We start from the raw sequence: 18,326 nt of genomic DNA, 5'->3' as shown, positions 1-18,326 counted from the left end.
GGAATGCCATTGATTTCTGTGCATTGATTTTATATCCTGCACTTCACTGAATTCCTGTATGAGTTCTAGCAGTTTTGGGGTGGAGTCTTTTGGGTTTTCCACATAAAGTATCATCTGCAAAGAGTGAGAGTTTGACTTCTTCTTTGCCGATTCGTATGCCTTTTATTTCTTTTTGTTGTCTGATTGCTGTGGCTAGGACTTCTAGTACTATGTTGAATAGCAGTGGTGAGTGGACATCCCTGCCGGGTTCCTGACCTTAGGGGGAAAGCTGGAAGAGGGAGAATCTTAAGCAGGCTCCATGCCCAGGGTGGAGCTTGATGCGGGGCTCGATCTCCCAACCCTGAGATCATGACCTGAGCCAAAATCAAGAGTCTGAGGCTTAACCGACGAGTCACCCAGGCACCCTGGAAAGGATGACATTTTCATAGATTGGTCAGGGTTAGGGTTAGGTCTCCCTGAAAAAATAACATTTCACCAGAATCCTGATGGGGGTGAAGGAACAATCCGGTTATCTGAGGAAAGAACATTCTAGGCACAGAAACAGCAAGTATGGAGGCTCTGAGGCCTGTTTACTTATACATTTGTACCCACAACTCTAGTTTTAACCAAGGAACTCACAACAAATTTCATGAGTAATGATGAAGCTAAACTCACCATATTTTATAATTTAGAAAATAATTCAAAAGAGTATCAATGACACACTGATAATCAAACCACCTTCCTGAGAATATCAGGATTTCCAACTTCGGATATTTTCTCAATTCTAAGGCATACTTTCTTTTTTTATATTTGCAAGTTGGAATGCATCTTACGGTCAATGGGTACATTTAATGCAGAATTTCCTTTTTATTAAAACTGTTATTAAGTTGATGGTATATCTTAGAGTTAAATTTGGTCTTAGAATCAAGGCAATAAGATACCAATATGTGCACTTCCACATGAGTTTTGCAACATTGCTTAGAGTTACAGGGTAGTTATACTTCCTATACTGAATTGAAATCCTCAGTAAATTCTAGATATCATGACCATTATAGTTTATGAATACCAAATTTTAGTTATCCTTAAAACCTTTAAGTAGCCATTAGTTGTATGTTAAATTAAAGCTGTGGAATTTTAGTGTCATTTGCCCATAAAAAGCAAAAATAATAGGGTGCCTGGGTGGCTCACATGGTTAAGTGTCTGCCTTTGGCTCAGGTCATGATCCCAGGGTCCTGGGATTGAGCCCCGCATCGGGCTCCTTGCTCTGTGGGGAGCCTGCTTCTCCCTCTCCCTCTGCCTGCTGCTCCTCCTGCTTGTGCTCTCTCTCTGTCAAATAAATAAATAAAATCTTTTAGAAAAATGCACTTGTTTTTCTGTATCAGTTTACAGCTTAACAGGAAGGAATTTGTTTACCTATCATTGACCCAAGCACAGTAGTTAAGAATTGCTATAGCGATGAGTAGAGGAGATATTAAGATCATAGAATCTATAAAACTTGCTGGCTGAACATCAGGGAAGAACAAAAGGAAGGAGTTAAGGATAACCTCCAGGATTCTGTTTTGGGTGACTGGGTAGAATTCATGGGGTTTTCAAGCTGTGCTCTGTGTGTTTACCCTTTGTCCAGTCAAGATGGTCTCCTTACTCTGATCTATAATTTTGACTACTCCCTGCCCTGCCTGAAATCCTTCTCTCTGTTTATTTAAATGCTATTCATCCTTTTGTACCCAGCTCAAAGCCTTGCCTCTAAAAAGTCTTCTTTAAAAAAAAAAAAAAAAAAGATTCATTTATTTTAGTGAGAGAGTATGCAAAAGCAGGGGGAAGGGCAGAGAGAAAGAATCCTCAAGCCAACTCCCAACTGAACACAGAGCCCAATGCAGGGCTCGATCCCAGGACCCAGACATCATGACCTGAGCTGAAATCAAGAGTCAGACACCTGACTGACTGAGTCTCCCAGGCACCCCTACAAAGTCTTTTAGATCCACCCTGGTAGACAGTGACCCATACAAAGAGATGACAGTCACAGGCCAGGATTTACTTTGGTTGTTCCCCCATAGCCCCTTTTCTGCTGCAACCTTTTATAGCCCTAAGGGTGAGTAAATGAAGTTTGTATTGCATAATTAAGGACAGGTGGGACCTTGTTTCTACCTTCCCTGGCTTTGCTTGAATCATACATCCTTAAGTCCAAATGGCAATAAGGGAACCAATAGTCATCTCTGAATTATTCTATTCTGTAACAGCCCCTGACATAATATTAGACCAAGAAAAATATGCTACATCTCTTCATTTATGTGACCAAGCCATCCTCTGGATATTAAAATTTAAACCTTATATCCATAGGTAAAACATTTTGGGGTTTTTTGTTTTTTGGTTTTTGGATTGCTATTTCCAGCAGTGGTGATAGACTGCACTAAAGTGTCTCCTCTTTCAACCAGTTGCATGTATTCATAAAGTTTTGCACAGCAAAGGGTTTAATCCCTAGCTTTGAAACCATGCATTTACATGTGTGAAGCTATTTGGCACATGTCAGGATCAAACCAGCAAACCTGGCCTCATTAGCCTCCTATACTAACCCACTTTTAACAAAGTGTGGTTTTTCTATACAGGTCTGAACCATGAGATCGCAATTGATGTTGCATTCCTGCCCATGTATTGTCCAGAAGATCTCCGAACATCTCAAATCGACACATTACTAACCTGCATGAATTACAGCTGTGTGTATCCGCAGGATGGACCTGGAAATGACACACTGGCAGGTCCAAGAGCACTTGCAGGTAAGACAATCTCAGTATTCCTTTCACTCAGAAGATAAAATTAATATTGTAAACACTTCTAATCTTAAGATGTGATTATATAAACAGTTCTAGCCTTAACATTCAATATAATTTAAAGGGTTGTTTGGTAAATGTACCCCAAGACTTATAAATGAGAATATATTTTAAATAAAATTGGACAAATTAATGGTTTTTATTCCAGGCAGACATTAAGAATGTTCTCTTATAATGCATTTCTAAAAGTAAGTATTCATTAGATTTAAGTGGTATGCACATGGAGCAGTGCCAATTCGACTCTTCTCTCCTTTTAACTCAGGCGAAATGATCTGTCCTTTCACCTTACAATTGCCTGAAATTTTAAGACCTCCATAGTGTAGTACAGTATGGTTGTTTTCTCTTATAAATGTTTAGTTATTCAAGTGCTATGCAATAAATCCCTTGAGGACTGCTAGGAGTTCACGTAATCCCAATAGTGAAACACTTCCACCAACTGATTGTTTAGGCTGCTACATAATTTACTGAACTCTATATTATTTCTATATTCCTGTAAAATTATGTATCCAGTTATAATTATCCACTTCCTGTTGCCATCTCTATTTCCGGAGCAGGTAGTAAAGTTTCTAGCAGTTCTCACTGAGCTTAGAAGGATATTACATTTAAAAGAGCTTTTAAGACACCCTTTATTATCTTGGGATTTTGTGGTGGATCTTTCTAAGCTGATGAAACTCTTGAGTGTATATTGTTTTTAAACAAGTCTTATGAGGTGTGCCTGCTGATGAAGTAACTTTTGGCAGTAATGGTTACTGCAAACTGAGCTTGAATATCTGATTTTATAAGAGTCTTTTATTTTTTCCACAGTTCATTTTGGAGATGATATATTAGTTGACTTTGCAGTATTACTTCCTACATTGCAGCTCTTTAGACTTCCAGAAAGTCCAGATTTCTTAATTAGTGCGCTAATATATAGTTTAAATATTTGTGTATTCATTTTCTTACTGCATATAACATCTACTTCCATCACATTTTTTCTGCTCTGTGTATATGTTGTTATTGATATGAAATATCAAGGCAAAATTTTCAGTTGCTAATGCCAGTTGTTCTCCAGAAGTCACTAACATGGTCACCTGAAAAAACCTAGTATCATTCTGCCAAAGCAGTTAATATTTGAGACATGAAGGGCAAGAACCACTCGAAAAGTGATGTGGTAATCAAAAGCAAGGTGATTTGTTTCAAATAGAATATGTCCCAAACCATTTGTTGAAGAGACTTTTTCCCATTGGCTATTCATTCCTGCTTTGTTGAAGATCAGTTGACCATATAGTTGTAGGTTAATTTCTGGGTTTTCTATTCTGTTCCATTGATCTATGTGTCTATTTTTTGCCAGTGCCATACTGTTTTGATAACTACAGCTTTATAATATAACTTGAAGTCCAGGATGTGATGCCTCCAGCTCTGCTTTTTCAAGATTGCTTCAGCTATTCCGGATCTTTTGAAGTTCCGTATAAATTTTAGGATTGTTTCATCTAGTTCTGTGAAAAATGCTGTTGGTATTTTGATAGGGATTGCATAAAATCTGTAGATTGCTTTGAGTAGTACAGACATTTTAGCAATACCCGTTCTTCCAATCCATGAGTATGGAATGTCTTTCCATTTCTTTATGTCATCTTCAATTTCTTTCATCAGTGTTTTATGGTTTTCAGAGTACAGGTCTTTCACCTCTTTGGTGAGGTTTATTCCTAGGTATCTTATTATTTGGTTTGCAGTTGTGTCGGGGTTGTTTTCTTAATTTCTCTTTCTACTGTTTTCATTATTACTGTATAGAAATGCAACAGATTTCTGTATGTTGTTTTTGTATCCTGCAACTTTAGTGAATTTTTTTATCAGTTCTAGCTGTTTTTTGGTGGAGTCTTTAGGATTTTCTATATATAGTATCATGTCATCTGCAAATACTGAATGTTTTACTTCTTCCTTACCGATTTGGAGGTCTTCTGTTTCTTTTTGTTGTCTGACTGCTGTGGCTAGGACTTCCAGTACTGTGTTGAATAAACGTGGTAAGAGTAGTCATCCTTATCATGTTCCTGACCTTAGGGGAAAAGCTCTCAGTTTCTTCCCATTTAGGATGGTGTTAGCTGTGGGTTTTTCATATATGGCATTTGTTATGTTGGGGTATGTTCCCTCTAGAACTACGTTGCAGAGGGTTTTCATCATTCATGGATGTTGTACTTTATCAAATGCTTTATCTGTGTCTATTGAAATGATCATATGGTTTTCAGCCTTTCTTTTATCGATGTGATTTATCAAGTTGATTCATTTGCAAATATTAAACCACCCTTGCAACTGGGAATAAATCTCACTTGATCGCCCACACACACAGTCTTAAAGAAATACACATAAATGGAATTATAGTAAACATATAGTTCCATAACCACCTTTTTCCTCTTGACAATGTATCTTGAATAGTTTTCATGTTAATATATAGAGAGCTACTTCATTCATTTTAATACCTATAAATATTTCACTGTGTGGATGTACCAAAATTTACTTAATCAGGCTCCTAGTGATGGGTGTTGAGATTGTTTTCAAATATTTTGGCTCTCGGCAAAGAGTACTGCAATAAATATCTATCTGTCTATCTCTGTGTGTGTATACATAATCTTTGTGCACTTATACATATATCTGTAAGATGAATTCTTGGAAGAGAAGTCACTGACTCAAAGATGTAGGCATTTAAAATTTTGGTAGTACTGTCACATTGTCATCCAAAAGATTTATACTGATTTACACTTTTACCAAAAGCAAGAATGCCACTTTACTCACACCCTTAGAAATGCTAGATATTGTTGTTCTTGTTAAATGTTGGCAGACTGGTGGCAAAAAAAGTTATTATATCACTATTTTCATTTGCATTTCTTATTTATTTCTAAGCTTGAACATCTTCATGTTTGTTGGCCATTTATATTTCTTCTTTCTATGAATTTTATATGCTAGTTTTATTTTTTCCATTTTTCTATAAGAATGTTCTTTTTCTTATTAATTTATAAATTTTATTTACATATTAAAGGAGTTAATCCCTTATTGTGTGTTGCAAATACTTTTATCCTGTTTGACTAAATTTGTTCAATGGGAGACTTCTTTTGGTATTTTAAGTAATTTTATTTATATGTACTCAAATATATCAATCTTTTATTTTTGTGGCTGCTGGTTTTATGTCATACTCAGAAAGGCATCACTTAGTCCAAGATTATTTCTTTAAATTCAGTATGGGTTTTTGGTACTTTTATAGTTTCATTTTTTTACTCCTATCATTTTTATTATGACAAAATTTACATAAAATTTACCACTTTAACCATTTTTAACTGTACAATTCAGTGAAATTAAGTACACTCACAGTGTTGTGCAACCATCACTGCTATCCATTTTTAGAACTTTTTTATCATCCCAAACAGAAATTCTGATACCTTTAAATAGTAACTCCCCGTTGCCCCGCTCTCCCCTGCCCTTGGTAACCTCTGTTTTACTTTCTGTCTCTATGAATTTGCCTGTTCCAGATAACTCATAGGTGGAATCATACAGTCTTTGCCCTTTGTGCCTGGCTTATGTCACTTGGTCATCCATGTTGTAATATACATCAGAATTTCATTCCTTTTTACAGCTGAAGAATATTTCATTGTATGTATATACCACATTTTGTGTATCCATTCATGTGTTGATGGACATTTGGGTTGTTTTTACCTCTTCGCTATTGTGAATAATTCTGCTATGAATATTGGTGTATGAGTATCCAAGTCTTTGCTTTCAGTTCTTTTGGGAGTATACCTAGGAGTGGAATTGCTGAGTCATATAGTAATTCTGAATTTAACTTTTTGAACAACCACCAAACCATTGTCCACAGCAGCTGCACCATTTTACATTCCTACCAGCAATGCATGAGGATCCCAATTTCTCCACATTCTCACCAATACTTGTTATTTTCTGTTAGTTTTTGTCTTTGTTTTTGTTTTAACAAACCAGCCATCCTGAAATGGTATTTCATTTTGGTTCTGATTTGCATGTCCCTAATTATGAATGATGTTGGGCATCTTTTCATGTGCTCATTGGCCATTTGTATGTCTTCTTTGGAGAAATGTATATTCAAGTTCTTTGCCAATTTTGAACTGAATTATTTAGGGTTTTGTTGTTAATATGGCTTAATTTTCACCGTTGAAAATTTTAATCCATTTGGAATTTCTTTTGGTATGGAAAGTGAGAAATGGACCCAGCTTTATTTTTTTCCAAGGGGTTAGCGGTATTTCCCAAATCATTTATTGACTAACGCTTACTGATATGACGTCCTAATTGGTATCATCTTTATGAACTATAGATACACACACACACACACACACACACACACACCCTCCTCCTCTTTGAACACATTGAGTTAACGTCTCCATTGATAAACACTTCAGAAGCATAACATGATACGGAAGAGTTTTAGCACATGTAAGAAAACAGTTTTATTATGCTCTAGGTAATCAGGGTTTTCCGTATTATTTTTGCAGGCAGGAATACCGCACTGTGTTACAAGATAGGTTAGATGGTGCCACAGTTACAAAGCCACTTCAAAGTCTCAGTGACTTTTAACACAATAGATGTTTATTTCTTGCTCAAGTTAAACCTGATGCACTAGTTATTAGCTTTCTTCTCAGCGGTGATTCAGGAAGGCAGTCTGCTTCCATCTTGTTGCAGCTTCAGCAGGAACAAGTGGCTTCTAGGGCTGTGTAGGCAAAGGAAGGAAGAAATGAAGGAGATGTTCGCTTTTAATTATGTTAGACTGGAAGTGACACATCATTTCTACTCACATTCTCATTTGCCAGAACTTACTTACACGATCCCAACCTAGCTACAAGGGATGCCAGGACACTTTGGCTTCCCACGTGACCATGAGGAAATGGAGTGGAGAACTTCTACATAGCAATGCCTTTGTCACCCTCACCGCATGCATCTGTGACATTTCTAAAAAAGTAGTTTTTACACAGTTCTAACAATTTAAAGTGAAATGTAGAGAAGCTCATTTTATAGGTAAAAATCCATAGTCCTTTTAAGAGAATCCCTATGTGATATAAACAACAACATGCTAATTTCATACTAAGTTTTCTTAAGTAGAAAATGATTGTTGCTGCGGTGCCTGGGGGGCTCAGTCATTAAGCGTCTGCCTTCAGCTCAGGTCATGATCCTGGGGTCCTGGGATCAAGCCCCGCATCGGGCTCCCTGCTCAGTGGGAAGCCTGCTTCTCCCTCTCCCACTCCCCCTGCTTGTGTTCCCTCTCTCGCTGTCTCTCTCTCTCTCTCTGTCAAATAAATAAATAAAATCTTAAAAAAAGAAAAAGAAAATGATTGTTGCTGATACCTGGGTTCTTGCTATGTGTCAGCCACCATTCTAAGTGCTCTACATCCTGAGTATTTAATCCTCACAACATTCTCTGATGTAGTACCAGATGAGCAGTTTGAGAGGTCTTCATTTGCTCAAAGCAAGTAGGCAGAGTCACTCACCCAAACAGTAGATTTACTTACACTTTATGTTGCAGGGACTCTGTAAGTGATTATTTGTAAAAGTCAATTTATGATAACCATTAGAATTATTAAGGTCTGGGTTGTTGCTGTCAGCGTCAAAGCTAAAGATCTCGAAATCTTTCCAAAGCATCTAGGTTAAAGTCCATCCCATTCAAAGAAGGAGAAAGTTATGTAGTTATTTTCTAGATTTGTCGTTATTATATTCACTGTGCATTAGTGAGTTTGCACAGTTATAAACCGTTCAACAGATTTTGTGACATGTCTAGCGGAGGTGGCTTTAATTGTGAAGCTAACAAAGACTAAGCTTGAGAAGCCCTCACTTGCTTCAGTACTGTATAGATAAAGGGGGCTTCTAAATAGTATGCCCTTCAGGCCCCACAAAACCTAGATCCACCACTGGCTTTTAGATACAGTTTTACAGAGATGTAGCCCTAGCATACAAAGGTGGAGAGCACATGCCTCGAGGCCAGACTATGAAGATTAGAATCACCATGAGACTTTGCATAAGTTCCTTAACCTCTAAATGTTTTCATTTTTTCATGCATAAAATGAAGTCTTTGTCATGTGTAGCCACTGGTGTCTGTGATCCGTTAGCTTAGTAGTGGTCAGTTGGTGCTTTGGAAGAGTTTCTTTAAACACCTGGAGGACAGAAAAGGAAAACAAGGACAAAAATGATCTCCAGTTTTTGCCATTGGATCTGTGTTCAGGGCTTACCCAGGCTGTTTACAACCCTGTCTTAGCTTTCACTTCCTGCTCAGCAGAGCCTGCAGATGGTCAGCCAGAGGTGAACAATTGGAGTTTTTCTCAGGCCTTTCCTGAGCATGCATCCAGCACTGGGCATACATGTAGCCTTCTTGATGCCCCAGTGTACACAGGACCTTTTAAAAAGCCCTTATCCCCCTGCATGTGTCTTTTCCCAACCCCTTCCTCCTCAGGCTTTTTGATCTATTGCTCGTCCCAGCTTTATACTTTGACCCAGCTGCTCTGGCTAGTGTTTTTGCCTTCATATGCTTTCAACAAAAGCCACTGGGGAAGCTACCCCAGTTATGGGAATGCCCCAAATCAGGTGAAACGAAAGCAAGCTCTTGCATCTGCCCTTGAGGGAACTGCCTAACAGGTCCAAACTCACGTCTTTGAGAATAAGTTCTGCATCGCACCGTCTGGTACTAGCCACCTACAGCAGGAGTGCGAGCTGCTGGCTTTATGGCTGCTGCTGATAACAGGGAGTAGATGGGCAATTTAAAATACCACCAACATGGGGCGCCTGGGGGGCTCAGTCGTTAAGCGTCTGCCTTCGGCTCAGGTCATGATGCCGAGGTCCTGGGATCGAGCCCCGCATCAGGCTCCCTGCTCAGTGGGAAGCCTGCTTCTCCCTCTCCCACTCCCCCTGCTTGTGTTCCCTCTCTCGCTGTGCATCCCTCTCTCTCTGTCAAATAAATAAATAAAATCTTTAAAAAATAAATAAAATACCACAGCGCATTCTTACCACAGTGCAGCAGCTCTTTCTCTATTAATCTTTCCCTTGATTGTTTTAAGTTTTTGTATAGATTCCAGAGTTCTGCCGAAGTTGATCTGAGTTTTTTCAGCCTATAAGTTGCTTTAGTGGAGGGACACAGCCCTGAAACCGCCTACTCCGCCATATACAGTAGTGTCCCTCCCCTGATCCATTTTTGATAAAGCTTCTTGAGAGTATCCAAAGCTAAGTGTTAGTTAATAAAGCTGTTTCAAAGGAAATATACTTTGAAAATAACTTCAATTACATATATGTATTTTGCTTTACGTCTTGTAAGTTTTGTAAAGAATTGATAAATAAATTTCAAAATAGAAAAAAAAAATGATTGTTGTACTCCCTTGAAGTGTAAACAATAAGTTGTTTACTTGGTACCATATAAAGAACCTGGAAAATATATAGACTTACTCTACTCCACCAAAAAGACTTAAGAAGTAAAAATAACTAAATATGGCTTTGGGATACCAGCCCGTATCTGTGTGATACAGTCATTGTTATGTGTGGAAGTTACCATAATGTAACTTTGATGAACGTGTGATAAATTGGAGGGAAGAGGGAGAAGATGAGGGACATTGTTAATGCTATAAGAAAAAAAAAACACATCAGCTTATGTGATACTAAATCCAAGTAAATATTTAACTATTTTACAATACTTACCATCTGCTTTTTACTTTTAGGTGATATTATAAAGGCTGTGAGTAAACTGGATAGAGTGCATATCGTCGGTATCTTGGATATCTGTAATTTGGGTAACAATAAAGTAGAAGTCTACCTGCACAGAATTTATAGTCCAACTAATACTTCTTAAAAATTGGCAAGTGAAACGATTACAGGTTATAAGGAGGGCACTGCTTTAAAGATATTCTGTCATTTTGTTGGTAATTTCAGCAACTGTTTTTCGGCAAGAATATTACATAAGCTCTAAAGTTATTAAGTGGTTTTATGTTCACCTTGTGTTTGAAGCTAACGCACTTCATTTTAAGTTCATTACTGAAAAGTTCATCGAAACAGTTTTTGTGTATCAAGAAAATCTACCTTACTTCTACATATTATCTTGTAATAATTTGTGTTCACTATTCTATTTGTGAAGTGCTTTTATTCTCAAGCCTCAGCCGAAGGCATCCTGACTTACAAGAGTAACTTCTCGTGAATATTTAACATCCTTCCACTTTGATTCACCTATAGTGGGAAATTCTGAATTGCTAATTTGAAGATTAAATTCTCCTAAAGTGGTCAACCTGCACTTTTCATGACTGGTGGTTACTGTCATTTTCAAAAAGCACACATGGATTGTTACTGTCCAGTTGCCTTGGTCCTTAGTTTGGTCAGCTGTACAATGAGTGTGTTAAATTGTCTTAAGACTTTCCACTCTTTATTGTGACTTCTTATCCTTTGACTTTCTAAATGTTTTGACCAGTGCGTGAACTTAAAAGCCAGAGAGGCTACAGTAGGTCTCTATTTTTGCTGTATTCATTTGTAGTTTTGGTACATGTAATGTGAGTTTAAATAGTGAAATTTTATCTCATATTAACATTTTAAGTGTGCATATTGAAAATATAAAACAGAGACTAAGGGGATTTTATTCTGGTTATCTATTATACTTCGTTTTAACTGTAAATCGCCATTCCACATTTGCGAAGCCTTGTGGTTGACAGTTATGTGGTTAGATGACCAAAATGACCATCACATGAGTTAAAAAGTATTCAGTGTCAAGATCAATCTGAATCTAGTTAAGCAATTACCTTGTGGGTTTTCTTCTAGCCCTATGGTTCTGTGACTTCATACACTATATATTTTAAATGTTTGGGGCAGCTCATGAATCTAAAGACAGATGCTGTATTTTGTTCATAAATGCATTCCAGCCTTTTGTTCCTTATAATTGTGTTTAAATGTTAATTAAAATAGTGAATCCTTCTTGTGTTAAAATTTTGAGTGTATTATTAAAGTTAAAAAAACACAATAACTTTTTTGTTCTCTTGTCTCATTTTTAACGTATTTGATGGCCCTCCTCCATATTTTTTGGCCAATAATAGACCTACATATATGCTTGCTAAATGAGCCAATATGATTCTTCCCTATGGGTTGAAGACTTGTTTATCAAATGGAATCTGGGTTTCTGTATTAAGCCATTATAAACTTTAAAAGGCAGTTCCATTTTACTGACATGTAAATGTTGGGAAGGGAAATATTAATACTTACATGGCTATTGACTAAAAACCTCAGGTGAGATTTCAAAGCTACACACTTTAACAGGTATAATTTCTGTTCTCATATTGAATGAGAAATATGAACAATTTTTGAAAATTTAGGATCTTTAAAAACAACTTTCCTGGCAATTTATTTTATATTCTAGAAGTGTTTCTATCTAAATTTGGAGTTACATTTCTGTGTCCACATTTCTGTGTCCACATTTCTGGTTGTTGTAAAATGGGAGAGCTATGGTAGCATTTCCTAAGAAAAATACCAAACTACCATCAGAAGAACTTACCTACAAGTGACAATATGTGTTCATTAATTCCAAAGCCACACAAATATATTACTGTGATGTCAACTTCAAATTAAGGAATCAGTTAGTAAATTATGAAATATTATATAATCTACTGGAGAACCACAGTCTCTCTCTTTAGATGGCACATGAGATATGCACATTGAAATCCTGTAGTAAGCTATTAAAGAAAGAATGTGAGTATCTGTTCTTCTGCTATTTTTATTTCTTTATGGAATTACCCTGCATTCATTTTATTCATATTAAGAAAAGGACTTTTAAGGGCGCCTGGGTGGCTCAGTCGTTAAGCGTCTGCCTTCGGCTCAGGTCATGATCCCAGGGTCCTGGGATCGAGTCCCACATCGGGCTCCTTGCTCAGCAGGAAGCCTGCTTCTCCCTCTCCCACTCCCCCTGCTTGTGTTCCTGCTCTCGCTATCTCTCTCTCTGTCAAATAAATAAATAAAAATCTTTAAAAAAAAAAAAAAAAAGAAAAGGACTTTTAAGAAATGACTGTCACTCTTATTTGATGACGGTAATAATGTTTGATATTTTTAGCTGTACACTCTCTGCCAATACGGACATAGGTTATAACCGATTCTGTTATTCCAAAGGCATTTCTATGGTTTATACTGCTTGCTGTTTCACTGGTTTGCTTTTCAGGTACATTTCCTTCTTTTTTTCTTCCTTAAACATTGCTACCCAAGAATTTGCAGGTACACTGATGGGAAGTGAAATATGTATTATTCAGTCCTCATTATTTTATTTTTTTTAGGATTTTATTTGTTTATTTGAGAGAGAAAGAGAGAGAGAGAGGAGAACACAAATGGTGGGGAAGGGCAGAGGGAGAGGGAGAAGCAGACTCCCCCGCCCAGGGGGTTGCCCAGTGAGGACTCGATCCCAGGACACCGGGATCATGACCTGAGTGGAAGGCAGATGCTCAACTGACTGAGCCACCCAGGTGCCCCCAGTCCTGAATATTTTAGTAATCAACCGCTTTTAGTAAAGAAATTTTAGGAAAAAAGGTTAAAAATTGAAAAGCAAAACCAGATTTGGGTATTATCTGAAGATTCCAGTTCTTCAAGATTATCTTTGAGTCAGGTCATATTATATTTGTGTCTATTGCCCAAAATAGAAACATTATATATAAACTCATCTCTTGGTCCAGGTCATCCCACTCATTATGTTATCTTCATTCTTACATTATTATGTTGATGCCACTTCTAGCCCTAAGTTTTTGTTTTCCTTTACAGTGAAGAAATAAAATGTAGATTTTGAAGAAAACACGTTTAAAGCTAGCCATGGCTCTGTCCCTAAATGCCTGAGAAATTTTATGGAAAGCCACTTAAACTGCTAGGCCTTAGTTTCCTTATTTGTAAAATTTGCAAAATAATGGTCCCATCTGGCTCTATGATTCTTTGGGTCTATTAATACAGGTATTAGAACACTGAAAATGTATTTGTGTTATTTTTATGTGTCTCATGAAATGTGGTTTTCTATGAAGAACATTTTAATATAATTAGACCATTTATCAATTATAGCAGCTCATTATAACAAAAAAACAGTTGAAATTTTTTCATCCCAGGGTTTTTTTTTTTTTTTGGGTTTTTTTTTACTGCTAGTGTTCTTCCTAACTTGTTGCCTTTTCAGTGATAATATATTATTTTTTCTCAAAAGAGAAATCTGAAATATTTTAGCTTCTTTTTAATGATATGCACATCTTCATTGAAAGTCAAGCAACCCTTTTTAAAGAATGTGAGTACTTCTGATGCTATTCTGAGATGATTGCATCTGACTCATACATAGTAGCTTAGGATCTAGAAGTTGCCCCCAAGAAGGTTTTAATATCTATTTTGTGGATGGGGAACAAAACAATAAAAGACTAAATGATTTAATGTAAAATTGTCAAAGCAATTAAATTAGAAGGTTAGGCTTATAACTCCAAAGTCTGTTTCTTTAAGCTCTATTTTGCACCAAAGTAAGATGTTTGAATAAGGGTAACATTTCACATAATATATCAGATCACTGTGAGATAAACTTCTCCAAACCCTGGGGCTCATAAAATAATAAGCCAAACTATTGCAACATATATCCAAGTGTTTGAATGCTCACTCTGTGGCAAGCACTAGGTTGGCACTAGGAACACAACACAATACAAGCAAAAACACATGGCCCCTACTCTCATAGAGCTTACAGTGTTGGGGAGGAGAGAGACATTCAAAAAATTGTACACATAAGTGAGCTAAGTGCTGCAAAGGAAAGTTACGTGTTTTATATTAGAGCTTTTTGACAAAGGAAGCCAGGTTGGGGCGGGGGGCACTGGGAAAGTTTTTCCTGAGAAAGTGAATGTGTGTTTGAAGACTTGAATGAGAACTGATATGGCTAGAGTGCAGAAAGTGGGGTGCAAGAGGAGACAAGCAAATAGACCAAGGCTCTTGCAGGCTATGCAGAGCCTTGTAGGCCAGAGTAGAGATTTTAATTTGTATCTTCAGAGCACTGGGAAGCCATTATACGGTTTGTGGCCAATATGCACCATGATTCAATTTATGTTTTAGAATGGTCATAGTCTCCTGGAAGGAGAATGGATATAAAGAGGTTGCTAGAGACTGTTAGTGGACCCTAATAACTATTCTTTTCTATAGTAGTAGATCTGTCGATTTTTAGCTGGGCACATAGCTACCTACAATAAAGAATATTTTCCCCTGGTTCCTTTGTTGCTAGATATGGCCTTGTGACTAAGTTCTAAGTTCAGAAGTGAGCATAAGTGATCTGTACAATTACTGAACCAATTCTTCAAAGGTTGTAAGAGAATGCTCTTTCCCTTTATCCCCCTTCCCATTGGCTAAAATGTGAGCCTGGTGGTGAGACATCTTGTACCTTGCAGATGAAGAGCAAAATTCTAGGGATGTGAACCCAACCAGCTAGTAGGAGCCTAGATCCCTGATATTGTGGAACTGCCATACCAGCTTTGTACTTTTTACCTGTTTGGGCTGTTACATGAGAGAAAAATAAACTATCTTGTTTATGTCACCACTATTTCGGGTCTCTGGCAGTCCAACCTGTATACTACTAATGCAGGGGGCAGAAGTGAAAGCAAGGGGACCAGCTCGATGACAAATGAGATTGGGAGCAGATATAGTCCATATAAATTTCAGAGATAACATTAAAATATAGATTCAGGCATCTTGCCCAATTCTAATGACCCAGTTCTTAACAAATTCTCACTGAAAGAAAAAAATTTTAACACTCACAAAGTTCTTCCCCTCCCCCCTCAAAATCACAAAGGCAATTTCTTAGTTACCAAGTAAAATGTAGATGACTTTCATGTATCTTTGCTGTCATATGGTCCTAGGCATATTTGACTTTGGACATCGAGTGATTCTGTAATATCAGATCTCAGTTATTTCTTTCATTCAGCTTAGGCTAATATTAAAATTAATTTTTATTCCTTTTGAACATACACCAAGTTAGAGTCACTCAGCCCAGAACTGGAAGTTTGCTATGAATAATCAAGGGTTACCTGTATTCTATTAGAAACGCAGCTGTGCTTTCTCATCTTTCAATGGTGGGTTTGCCATAAATGTTGTTCAATCATATGGAGAAATTTGAAATGTTCCTTGCCTAAGAGATGAACAATTCCCTTCTCTATGCCTTTATTAATATTATGTACCTTTGCTAAGATATTTAATATTTATTAAGGTACAAGTAATCGAAAAAGTCCAGGAATATTACATGTTTGAACAATACTGTATAGCAGTGGTTCTCAAACTTGGCTTCATATTGGTATTACCTGGCAAGTTTTAAAAATTACTATGCCTAGGTGTCATCCCCAGGTTTCTGGTTGGTGTAGCCTGGGCATCGAGGTAATTAACAGCTCCCCAGGTGATTCTAATCGGCAGACAAGTTTGAAAACCCCTGCTATATAGTACTGTTTAAAGCACTTACCAGTTTTATCAAAGCTCAAGCTTTACCCAATACTTTGAACTTACCTCTCCTTCAGGTGCTACAGCTTCAGCTACTCTCAAAGCAGTTTCATCATGAATTGTGCTGAAAGGAAGGAAAAATTAAAAACTGATAGTTTCTAAGGGCGCCTGGGTGGCTCAGTCGGTTAAACATCTGACTCTTGGTTTCGGCTCAGGTCATGATCTCAGGGTCATGAAATCGAGCCCCGTGTTGGGCTCCACGCTCAGATCGAGTCTGTTTGAGATTCTCTTCTCTCTCTGCCCCTCCCACTTGTGTGCTCTCTCGCTCACTCTCTCTCTCAAATAAATAAAATCTTTAAAAAAATTGAGAGTTTCTGAACAACTTTTATTTTCAGAGTTCTAGCATATCAGGTCTGGAAAAGACCTTATGGGTAAATAAATTCTAATCCAACCTCTCTCTTTTATTGTGTAAATGAAGAAAAAGTCCCAGAGAGGTTTTTATTTTTGAGGATGTAATAGTAGCTGTTGTAGAATCAGCACTTGTGCCAACTTCGGGTTTGCAATATACTTCAAAAATGTTCAGACTTCTACCTAAAGTACAGACAAACCTACAAATACAGATTGTACCATATGTAGGCATATGCTATATAGATAATACAAATATAGATTGGAAGCTGAAGCACAACGAGGTTGAAATAAAATGACGGCGGCAAGTCTGTCAAAACTACAACTAGATCCTGTACCATTTTCATCATGTACAACTTTACGATTTCAAGTTCTTAAATTGTGAAGTGCATAAGAATTACCTGGAGAGCTTATTTAAAATGTGAATTCCTAGATATTTCCCTCAGATTCTGATTCAGGATGATTGGGGGTGGGACCCAGAAATCTTCATTTTTAATAAAATTCCAAGTGAGTATAATGTAGGTGTTCCACAAACAAAACTTTAGGGGCACCTGGGTGGCTCAGTCAGCTAGGCGTCTGCCTTTGGCTCAGGTCATGATCTCAGGGTCCTGGGATCGAGCCCCTATGTCGGGCTCCCTGCTCCTCAGGGAGTCTGCTTCTCCCTCTCCCTCTGCCACTCCCTTCCACTTGTGCTCTCTCTCTCTCTCTCAAATAAATAAAATCTTGAAAAAAAAACTTTAGAAACACTGAATAAGTACTAGACCACTCACACCCCAGCAAATTACCTTAAGAAAAATTACACTGGTGGGTGTTTATTATTCTGGAACTAATTTTACTTAATCGCAAATTTTTAAAAATCTAAGATTATCTTTGTAAGTTACAACTCTCTCTCTCTCTGAAAGTCATATAAATGCACCTATGTACAAGATATATAATGCTGGTTACCATATGAAGTCATGCACTTCAACCTTCAGAGCAATTTTAAATAGTTTAGTAAAATTATCTTTAATGCCCCAGCACTGCCACAAAATGTTACAGGAAAGTTGTCATTTTTAAGGCCTGGAATGATTTAACTTCTACAAAAAATATAATGTGAAGATTTGAAACTATTAAGTTACCATGAACAAAACTTAACTTCTAATGGATTTAGCTAGTTTCTCACTAATCTGTTTTTAAACTATTTCATGAAAAGTTTCTCCTTGAGAAGCAATTTAATACCTGGTAGGAAAAGTGAAATAAAATTTCTAGGACTTGACTAATTATTTGCATGTTGCGTGCTAATGTTGCATTTATCAGAGATGTCTATCGGCAATCAGCAAACTAATGGTTTTAGCAATAGTAACACTTCCCTTTTCAATTTGACAGTTTTCTTTGTCCATTGAGGACAGGCTTTATTATGAGTTTGAACATTGAAATCATAGTCTCAATAGCAAAATAATAAACTATTTGTGTTTACTTTTAAGTAGACCACAAGCTAATACACCTAGACCTTTAACTTTCCAGTTCAATTCCATGAATAATTATTAACTGATTACTATGTGTAAGGTGTTTATAATAAAAGGTATTGTGGAGAGGGGATACACAGGTGAGTAACCGACAGCTATAATAGGATAGAAAGGTTAAATCGGTAGCGTGCATCTGTTGGGATTTATTCATCAGTTTCTATTGCACATTTCCTGAACTCCTCCCTCCTGCTGAATAGTGTTA

General features: G+C 37.1%; 1 protein-coding gene across 2 annotated transcripts in view; it reads left to right on the top strand.

Moving 5' to 3' along the window:
• Positions 1-11,738, top strand: part of RADX (RPA1 related single stranded DNA binding protein, X-linked) — an 81,135-nt gene extending 69,397 nt beyond the window's left edge. For both annotated transcript variants that reach the window (XM_081808470.1, XM_081808471.1), the window contains exons 13-14: positions 2,583-2,750; positions 10,487-11,738. In XM_081808470.1, coding sequence (XP_081664596.1) covers positions 2,583-2,750; positions 10,487-10,617 — 299 coding nt within the window. In that variant the 3' untranslated portion in view covers positions 10,618-11,738. The remainder of the gene's footprint in view (positions 1-2,582; positions 2,751-10,486) is intronic.
• Positions 11,739-18,326: the final 6,588 nt, after the last annotated feature.

This window comes from Leptonychotes weddellii, chromosome X (genome assembly GCF_054177405.1).
Source record: "Leptonychotes weddellii isolate Sample4059 chromosome X, ASM5417740v2, whole genome shotgun sequence".
NCBI lineage: Eukaryota > Metazoa > Chordata > Mammalia > Carnivora > Phocidae > Leptonychotes > Leptonychotes weddellii.
The sequence above is the reverse complement of the archived record's forward strand: the minus strand, read 5'-3'. Positions and strand labels throughout refer to the sequence as shown.